Source organism: Rhagoletis zephyria, unplaced genomic scaffold, assembly GCF_001687245.7.
Source record: "Rhagoletis zephyria isolate East Lansing unplaced genomic scaffold, Rhagoletis_zephyria_1.1 Rzeph_scaffold_00291, whole genome shotgun sequence".
NCBI lineage: Eukaryota > Metazoa > Arthropoda > Insecta > Diptera > Tephritidae > Rhagoletis > Rhagoletis zephyria.
In genome coordinates, this window is record NW_016157375.1 from 163,770 (window position 1) to 174,062 (window position 10,293).

Sequence of the window (10,293 nt, forward strand, 5' to 3'; positions counted from 1 at the left end):
TATTTTTCCGTGGTTTTAAAAAATTATTGAGACATTACAAAGCAAAATGAAGTGTGCAGTGAGTGGCAAAGTGTAATAGTGAAACCAAAAGGAAAGCATGCGATATAAGTTTTCTTCGCTTCCTACGGACGCAAACCTGGCGAAAAAGTGGAAGCAGTTCTTCCGGCGAGGAGATGCATTAAACACCAAATCGAGCTTTGTGCTGTGTGTAAGCTATTACTACGTTTATGCGTAGGCTAATTCACGAATTCATTTCATGAATTTGGGTTTAAATTGGCTGCATAACACCATTTCATGAATTCAGTTATATGTGAAAGTTAACCATGAATTCGGCATCATTTCATGAAATCGTGAAGTGCAAGTCCGACAACGCCACGTTTCACAAACAGCTGTTTACTAGGGTTATGATGGTTTTAGATTAAAAAGTATGAGTGGCATAACCAGGATTTAAAACACTGGAAAAGTTATGTGGAATCGTTGAAATATAAAATAAATTCAAATAGAATAAACTGAAAATATATTATAACCAATTTAAATATAATTGGTTCATTGCCTGGTACCAACGACTTTTGCAAATTCAAAAGGAGGCCAAAAAAGTAACAACCCTACTGTTTAGTTTCTCGCAATTGCATTGCCACTTTTTCCAGGCACTTTATTTCATATATTCGCGAACTATGCATAAACGGGACCATTTTTGAATTCATGAAATGAAGAAGTCGCATAAACGTAGTANGCTTCTACATGGAACTATGTTGGCCTTTCCTTGGTGAATTGTAGTAGGTTATTTCCATGGTGAATTGTAGTAGGTATCAAGGCGCATCCATACAAGGTGGTGGCAATTGCATATAAGTAAAAGTCCCGTGTAATTTGTTATTGCTTTTTGGTACAGGAGGATGCCAAAACGAAAGGGAATAGGAGATAATTTTCGTCATTTCGTTTTGTTGACATCCCAAAGTTGCGCCACTTCGTCTTGGATGACATTCTCCTGTACTAGTGTAGAGACAAAAATATCCAATCAGCTAATCAATCAACACCACCTTGTATTGATGCGCCTTGGTAGGTATATTTCCCATGATGCAATAATACAGGTGTTATCAGTTGGCAACTTCTCGCTCTAATTCCGCCTTATTGACTGCCTTAGGTGAGACAATGTTACTTCTTTAACAATTCTTTGCCTAATAATATAGTTGATTATTTTTTTTATTTTTTCTCAGTATACACATTTTTTTTTCTTAAAAAGGTATTTTAACTTATTTTATTTCATTTCATTACGAATATACTATACAAAAGCAAATTTTGTTTAGGAAAAAATGTGAAACTTTATATTTTTCCCCCAAATGGGGCTTAATTTCTTCCTGTTTTTCTTCTCGTTCTACTGAGCTAAAGCAGTGCCAAATCGAGCTGTCACAATTGATACCACCTTAATTCACGGTGCAGCGAACAAAGGTGGCGCCGTCAGTGGTACCGCTACTTTGGTTTCGCCGATTTTGACATTTGTGGTAACTTGTAAATAAACTTTTGTTACCAATCAGCGAAAGAGAAATTTGAATTATAAGTGAAAACTCAGTTTAAATCGTGTTAATTTGCAATTTGTGAGTGATTTTTGAGTTGAAGACGCGTAAAAACCAATATAATGAAGTGCTGTGTGTTAAATTGCGACAGTCGTCAAAATGCAAGAAGCGTAGATGCAAGTGTAGCGCTGGGACGAATCGCTGCATTTTGTGTACATAGGGTACGGCAAAGCCGTTCCCGAAATGTTTCTCTATTATTATATTAACAGCATTTCCTCACAATGATTTTGTTTCTGCTCCACGCAGCCTCCATTAGCAAGTTAACTAATCAATCCCACAGAGATGCTGCTGCAATTTTCTGCAGCAGCCTTAATTGCAAAGCAATGGAGTGCACTAAAACGTTTGCTGAAGCAGCCTCAATAGCAAAGCAATGGAGTGCGCTAAAATGTTCACTGTTCTCTAATAGATTAGGTGAAAAATTCAATATTTTCACATTTAGCAAAATTAAAACACGTTTTTCGCTGTAAAGTGAACTGCCTTGGCAGTTTCAACTCGTTCTTCTTTTCGCTCTATTCTTTGTTTACTTGTGGTACACAAATGTCAACGCCCAGGACGGCGCAATCTTGTATTCTATCATTCTTGACCTTAATTGAGACGATTGTGCGATGCTCTTTTGCGAGAAGAGTGTGCTTTCTTTGTTGCGTCTTATTCGATTCGAGTGTTTGGTTATCAGCTAATCGATGAGTGACGTTTTGAAGCCATTTATGTCCGCTATGTGTTTTGTTTGCATATATTCTTTCATATAGCTTTCTGCAGACAGCGGCAAAGAGCAAAGCTTAGAAAGCATAGAAAAACCGGCTTAGATATAACTTCCGAACTTCAGTTGCCACGATTGAGAGACATAGAGATTGCGCCAATCGCGGTACCGCTAATCCGCTCTTTGTCATTTTGACAGAATCAGCTGTGTGCGTGACGTCGTCTTGGTGCAATTGTTGATTGTGAGCATACGAAAAAAACCAAATAACGATTCCACTATTTGTGCGTTAATATTTTTCCGTGGTTTTAAAAAATTATTGAGACATTACAAAGCAAAATGAAGTGTGCAGTGAGTGGCAAAGTGTAATAGTGAAACCAAAAGGAAAGCATGCGATATAAGTTTTCTTCGCTTCCTACGGACGCAAACCTGGCGAAAAAGTGGAAGCAGTTCTTCCGGCGAGGAGATGCATTAAACACCAAATCGAGCTTTGTGCTGTGTGTAAGCTATTACTACGTTTATGCGTAGGCTAATTCACGAATTCATTTCATGAATTTGGGTTTAAATTGGCTGCATAACACCATTTCATGAATTCAGTTATATGTGAAAGTTAACCATGAATTCGGCATCATTTCATGAAATCGTGAAGTGCAAGTCCGACAACGCCACGTTTCACAAACAGCTGTTTACTAGGGTTATGATGGTTTTAAATTAAAAAGTATGAGTGGCATAACCAGGATTTAAAACACTGGAAAAGTTATGTGGAATCGTTGAAATATAAAATAAATTCAAATAGAATAAACTGAAAATATATTATAACCAATTTAAATATAATTGGTTCATTGCCTGGTACCAACGACTTTTGCAAATTCAAAAGGAGGCCAAAAAAGTAACAACCCTACTGTTTAGTTTCTCGCAATTGCATTGCCACTTTTTCCAGGCACTTTATTTCATGTATTCGCGAACTATGCATAAACGGGACCATTTTTGAATTCATGAAATGAAGAATTCATGAATTCTGTCGCATAAACGTAGTATATGAGCTTCTACATGGAACTATGTTGACCTTTCCTTGGTGAATTGTAGTAGGTTATTTCCATGGTGAATTGTAGTAGGTATCAAGGCGCATCCATAAAAGGTGGTGGCAATTGCATATAAGTAAAAGTCCCGTGTAATTTGTTATTGCTTTTTGGTACAGGAGGATGTCAAAACGAAAGGGAATAGGAGATAATTTTCGTCATTTCGTTTTGTTGACATCCCAAAGTTGCGCCACTTCGTCTTGGATGACATTCTCCTGTACTAGTGTAGAGACAAAAATATCCAATCAGCTAATCAATCAACACCACCTTGTATTGATGCGCCTTGGTAGGTATATTTCCCATGATGCAATAATACAGGTGTTATCAGTTGGCAACTTCTCGCTCTAATTCCGCCATATTGACTGCCTTAGGTGAGACAATGTTACTTCTTTAACAATTCTTTGCCTAATAATATAGTTGATTATTTTTTTATTTTTTCTCAGTATAAACATTTTTTTCTTAAAAAGGTATTTTAACTTATTTTATTTCATTTCATTACGAATATACTATAAAAAAGCAAATTTTGTTTAGGAAAATATGTGAAACTTTATTGATTCCTGCAAAATTTGGGAATGTAATATTAAAATTAACACATTTTTCTGCATTGTTTAAATATTTTTATATGCGTTTTGGCATTTCTCTCTCGCAATTGCACCAAGATGACGTCACGCAAAAATTACGTTCAAAAATCCTCTAATTGGCGCAATCTTGTATTCTATCAATCTTAAGCATAACCTCCATATCAAAACGTAAGACGTATTCTACGTCAAAATTATTTGCCCGCGACAATGCACCAAAAACGGCTCTACCATGTAGCAATATTGCATTTTTATCCATGAACACATGAACGACTTTATTTCTCGAAATTCACTTCAGAAATAAAATAAAGAAACAAAAATTTATTTATTTGTTATTCCGCATTCGAATAAACTCTGCCCAACTGTGCTTGAAAGTTGCCCTAAAATCTAATGGAGTATAAATATTTACTTACACTTTGAAATTTTGAATAAAATTGGTTCAATTATAATTTTTGCACAATGTTTGAAATGTGAATATATAAGAAAACTAATAAACATTAAACAAACAAAAGAAAATAGCCAAAACTATATGTACTTACATATGTACGGTTGTATGCATATTTATGTAAATTTAAGTTGATTTTTGGGTAGAAAATTAAAAAAATGCATACATTGCTTTGGCCCTTATTATGAGTTTCATTCGATTTTCGATCTTCGCTGGTTATCGAAGATCGAAAGTGAAATTCGTATTATGAGCTAAGCAACCGTGTCGAAATTTTCGTTGAGTATCGAATTCTCTGTCGAACAGAATTTTGCTTTCAACTAGCAGCGAAAATTGCTCACGGTTTGTGGTACGACTTCTATTTTGAAGTTTGTAGAATTAGATCATTTTTACCCAAAAATACAAAAACTCACTTACTTTTTATTAAATTCCATGTTGGTATGAAAATACTGCGCAATTGTAAAAATCGAAATTAAATCCGCAACTGTTTTATCGCGAATGACAAACAGTACAAATGACAGCTACTGCGTTTCGATTGCGGTTATTGGAATACAGTAAATTTTTGAACTGCTTTATCAACGATCTTTTATCCGCGAACTTCTTTATCGATCGGATATGAGAATACCAAAACTTCTCAATACGATTCGCGTTCCCCGCGAAAGGCATCCGTCGGTTACCGGAATAGGCATGATTAGGTTAGCCTGTTTGCTCGATTTGTAAACAAAGCTTCTCAGCGGTGAAAAATATACTATTGTGAACAACCTAAACGAGCGAAATTCACAATAGCGCTACTCTTCATCGAATGAAAATTCGTTCGCTCAGCATTTTCGACCACAGTCGAAAATCGAATGCAACTCATAATAGGGGCCACAAGCTCGAAAGTCTGATTTTACATATGAAAGAAAATCCCTATACGCTGTTGGCACGATCCCTGAAAACAAAATCATGGAGCTGTGTATAGTTTTAATATATTTTAAATAGATTTGGATCACAAAATTTCTTAAATATATTGTATGTCAAAATATATTTGAAAGACTGCACTTAAACTCTCACGTTTTCTGCTCCTGGCCAGTTTTCTAAGCCCTCAACCTCTGACGAATCGTTCAACCAGACCTCCGTTGTACTATTTAAAATTTATTTTTACCATGCTTTTATAAACTCGCTTTCTTTTTTATTACCTCCCTTTTATTAGCTCGGGATGTAACTATGTAATATTGATGCGCCTAAAAGATGCAGCGATTTCTATTCTCAAGTTTCATACTGATGAAAGTACGAATGGAAATTATAATAGCGAGGTTTTATTTTTTTAAACTATAATTTTATTTCATTTTAATTTGCACAAATTTACATATGTACATATGTATAAGCATACTATTTAGTTTGCTCGATTTGTAAACAAAGCTTCTCAGCGGTGAAAAATATACTATTGTGAACAACCTAAACGAGCGAAATTCACAATAGCGCTATTCTTCATCGAATGAGCGCCATAACAGTGGCTACACACGACGAACATATCCGCGCACATGCGCGGCTTGCGGGTCACGTTCGTCGTTTGTAGGGCGAATTGCGAGCACAAAAACAACAACCTCATTTTGTGTTGATGCTTGAAGTGTGCACATCGACGGATAAATGCATCCAAGCCATGTTATTTAATTGAATTTTTGATAAATGAGGCTAAATTACTATAAGTATATCTGTGTTCGTATGGAAAAGTCGCTTATGTCGAAAGGCTGGCTTTAGTATAATGCGGCATTCCCTTTATTCTTTAAACGACAATAAATTTTTTGCAGAGACTTAATAAGAATATTGACTTGCTAGTATCGGAACTATTTATTGCACGTTTATTTGCCAAAAGTTGTTCAACGGCTCAGCGCCAGTGAGCTATTCGCAATCCTATGCTGCGAATGCCGATTTATACTAAAGCCTGCCTTTCGACATAAGCTACTTTTCCATACGAACACAGATATGTATGTACGTACATACAAGTAAAGTATAAATAAATTTAAGTAACACATACATAAACAAGTTAAGTTAAAAGCATTGCAATTGCATCATCCGCGTCTTTCCTTTTCATGTTTACGCTTTGAGTACAAAATCACTTATGAGCCGCTCGCCGTCTGTAGCAAACGACAGCGAGCATGTTGGCGCATATGTGCGCGCAGATGTTCGTCGTGCGTAGCCAGTTTAATACCAAATGAAAATTCGTTCCATCAGCTCTTTCGACCACAGTCGAAGATCGAATGCAACATAATAGGGGCCTTTGCTTAAGCTTTAATTTATTTCTATGATGAACTTAACCTACGATTATAGAACCACATAAAAATAAAGGCTGTGATTTTCCATAAAAAAACGAGTTTGGTTTAATGGAACTCATCGGAAATCGGCCAAGTAGGAGACCAAATCCCTATGTAATATCGATAAAATCGTGGCTCAAGCTCCAGCGATTCGTTTTTTTTACTTATTTAAATACATATTTAAAAGCAATATAGATGTTCTTTATTTCCAAAGCGATTAAAATTGAGGGAACATCTGAGTCCTCTTAGTATATTTTTTTTCAGTCTTATTTTATTTGTATGGGTGCAGTAAATTACGTTTTATTCTTTAGTATTTCAAGCTGCTTCACGCTGCCCGCATCTATACCTAACTCTTTAAGTCGGTTTATTAATACTTCATTTTCATGCATTATTTGTAAAACTTCCTCGTGTTGTTCCTTCATTTTCTACAAAAAAAATATACATATATATTTACATGTTATTTTCCCATTGTTTTGTCCAAAATAAATTTGCGCGTGCATATACCTTTATCATATTTTTCTGCATATTCTTTGACAATTTATTATTGTTGGTAATCACTTTTCCGTTTGAATCGGGTTTCATCTGGGATTTAACGTGATACAACTCATCTCGTACATCATTTAACTTACGTTCATAGTCGCGTATGTCCTTCTGTAATATTTGTGTTTTAAGATAAACAGTTTGTGCTAGTTTATACCAATCAGCCAGACATTCGGCCATTTGCGCTACAGCAGGTTTTACATCATCCAATAACAAGCCTTTGATACGCTTGCCGTTACGATCTACCTGTAATGATAAAAGACAATTAGTGGGATTTCTATATTTATGAATTTAAATCAATAGTGCTAACCCCTCAGCTTACTTTTATCTTCTCCAGTGCATGGAATTGTTCATCATTGTATGTAAGTGTGCGTGTAGCACGATCGCGCAGCAAATGTTGCCAGGAGTCACGCAGGCGCTCCACCAAGTATTTCGCTTGTGGACTGGCTCTAGTACGGCAAGGGCACCGTTTGCCATGCATCGATGATGACCAGTGATCGCTGGTATAGTTAAAATTTAATATAAATACTGCGCTTCTAAATTCGAGAATGTTAAATTAGTGAACGTACTTGAGCGAGTCTTCAACAACGAAATGTTTATACATTTGCATTATCACATCAGCAGCATCATCGAAATTAGGCTTCAGATCATATAGTGTAGAAAGTATTGGTTTAAGTTCATTATCTGGTTTTGTCTATAAAAATAAATAACATCAGATGAAGGTTGGATTCTAAATTAATGCAAACGGTAGATCCTTTAACGTTGATTTCCGTACCATGCGAATCACATTTCACAAAGTGCCTCCCAAGTTATCTCACAAATGGTATAAATAAAATTTTCTGATACTTGTTTTGAAATAATTAAAATGAATTTATCCTAAAACAAACTTCTGTTGACTTACTAGATTTGCAAGACGTTTAACCGCATCCGCATAATCAAGGATAGTAGTCAAAAGGTTTTCTAAGTGTTTAGTTTTCCTGGAAAAATCTTCGCTTAAAACTAAAATTCACTGATAAAAATAATATAATACTTTAGTAGTAAGGTTATAGTTGTTATCAACATCGCTATGAAATGTTCCACGCCGCGCTTTATTAAAATATCCATTGAAGTAAAAGTATCAATTCGACGCTTGCATTCATGACCAACACTGCAGGCAGTCTGAAAGAAACAATGGTAACAAAAACGCAAATATTCTTAACTCATAGCAAATTCACTTACTTTGGCCAGACTTGCGTCATTTTCGACCGATACGTTATTTGGAAATACGGGGAATTTGGGCAGATCAAATTGCTGTGGTAATTGTACATTATTGTCGTCATTACTATACAAAAATATTGGGGTGTCTGTTGTGGTATTCGGAAAGGCTTTGGCTTTAAATTAAAGATAAATTATTAATCAGATTTAATATAATCGCTTTGTAACTTACATATGGTACCGGATGTTACTTTCCTTTCTAAATGCTCGTTATTGAATAATAGTATTTGTTTTTCTATAGGCACCTCAGTTTGCAAAAAAATGCGCTCGCGGAAATGTTCGATTTGTTCGTCCGGTTCGAGAAACACCTCAACTGAACTGGTACGGTTGGTGAAGAAAACATGCAACACGGTTTTGCGTAAAATTAAAGTTACCTCTTGAAAGAACTGATCAAATGACCAGGTTTTCTCGCGATTCTTTTCTAACAAACCGGCTAGTAGTGGTGTCACCAATGTTTTTATACCCTCTGAAAGGTGACAATATGACGGTAAAGTTGTTGACCACTCAATCGGACCATTTTCAGATAGTTGTGAGCCCGAGATAACACCAGAAGCTTTCTTTGTGGTGATTTGGTGCATGGTTTCGCGATTTTTGCGTCCCCCAAATGGACGAAACGGCAAATTACCCGTGGCAACATGATAAAGCGTGACACCAATGGACCACAAGTCTACATTCGCCGTAAAAGATCGGTTTATTTGTTTCCGCAACACTGCACGTTCATACATATCCGGATGCAAATACTCTTCAGTACCATATAAGGATACAAAAGCTTGATTATCGTCGAGTTCACGGGCTGCACCAAAATCAGTTAACTTGTAAATTGTTTGACCATCTTCAGAAATGAATTTCATTATATTTCCGGGTTTAAGATCACGATGCACCAGATTATTATCTCGTAAATGTTTCATGCCCGCACATAAATGTTCAAGCACCAAGAGAAATTCGTTCTCTGGTAGACCGTAGGAGTTTTCGGGATCATCAAGTATGTTGAACAGACTACCCCCCGTACATAATTCCATTACGATTACCTTTCCCCGGCCCTCTTGGTCTTCTTCGATGGCGAGGAGCTTGACAATATTTTCATGATGTAATTTCTTGAGCGCTTCGAATTCCCGCATTTGAACATCTGGAGGTCGCAAATGACTATACGGATTGAATGTCTTCACCGCGACGGACTCCCCCGTATTTTTATTAACTCCCTACGAATAACTCAGTAAGTTGTATCCATGCTTGTGAGATATGCACTTACTTGGAAAACTGATCCGGTTGCTCCTTTCCCTAAAACACTCGTTGTGCACCATACATAATTAAGAGAGCCCCGAAGAAAAGCCATTTTTCTTCTGTATATTGCTTGATTTTGGAAATAAAAAGCGTATACTTCCCAAAACAACTATTTTGCTAAATTAAACGGAATAGTTATGTGCTGATTGTCGGAACTCAACATTAGCCGTGGGTAACACAGTGCGGCGCCGTGCCATTGCGCTGATACCGAGATTTGAGTTACTGGCGCCGATACCGATTTTCACAACTCAGTGACGCAATGGCGCCAGGAACACCGGAACACTGACAACACCGGGCGGCGCAAAGAACGCACAAAAGAAGTGCCACTTGTAAAATGTGCAGCACAAGGGGAATTTTTACAAGGTGGTGTTGCTAAAACTAGCCGCGGTCCTTCTGAATGTGAAAATTATGTGTTTGTTGTATTTTTGGGTTTTGAACTTGGGTATACTTGAGTTGTTTTTGCCCAAACGATACCACCTTGTATTAATTCACCTTAGGGCCGTTTACTCAATATGTGGTTAACACTAATTTCCGTTTAAACATCATTATCGACGTGTTTG

At 36.5% G+C, this 10,293-nt stretch overlaps 1 protein-coding gene across 1 annotated transcript; it reads right to left on the minus strand.

The window, feature by feature from the left end:
- Window positions 1–6,444: 6,444 nt before the first annotated feature.
- On the minus strand, window positions 6,445–10,017 carry IKKepsilon (I-kappaB kinase epsilon). Its single transcript, XM_017610222.1, has 9 exons — window positions 9,702–10,017; window positions 8,625–9,651; window positions 8,417–8,568; window positions 8,229–8,356; window positions 8,100–8,175; window positions 7,768–7,892; window positions 7,521–7,698; window positions 7,163–7,444; window positions 6,445–7,083 (listed from the first exon to the last, which is right to left on the minus strand). The coding sequence occupies exons 1-9, from the start codon at window positions 9,783–9,785 to the stop codon at window positions 6,952–6,954; spliced, it is 2,184 nt and encodes a 727-aa protein (XP_017465711.1). The 5' UTR covers window positions 9,786–10,017; the 3' UTR covers window positions 6,445–6,951.
- Window positions 10,018–10,293: the final 276 nt, after the last annotated feature.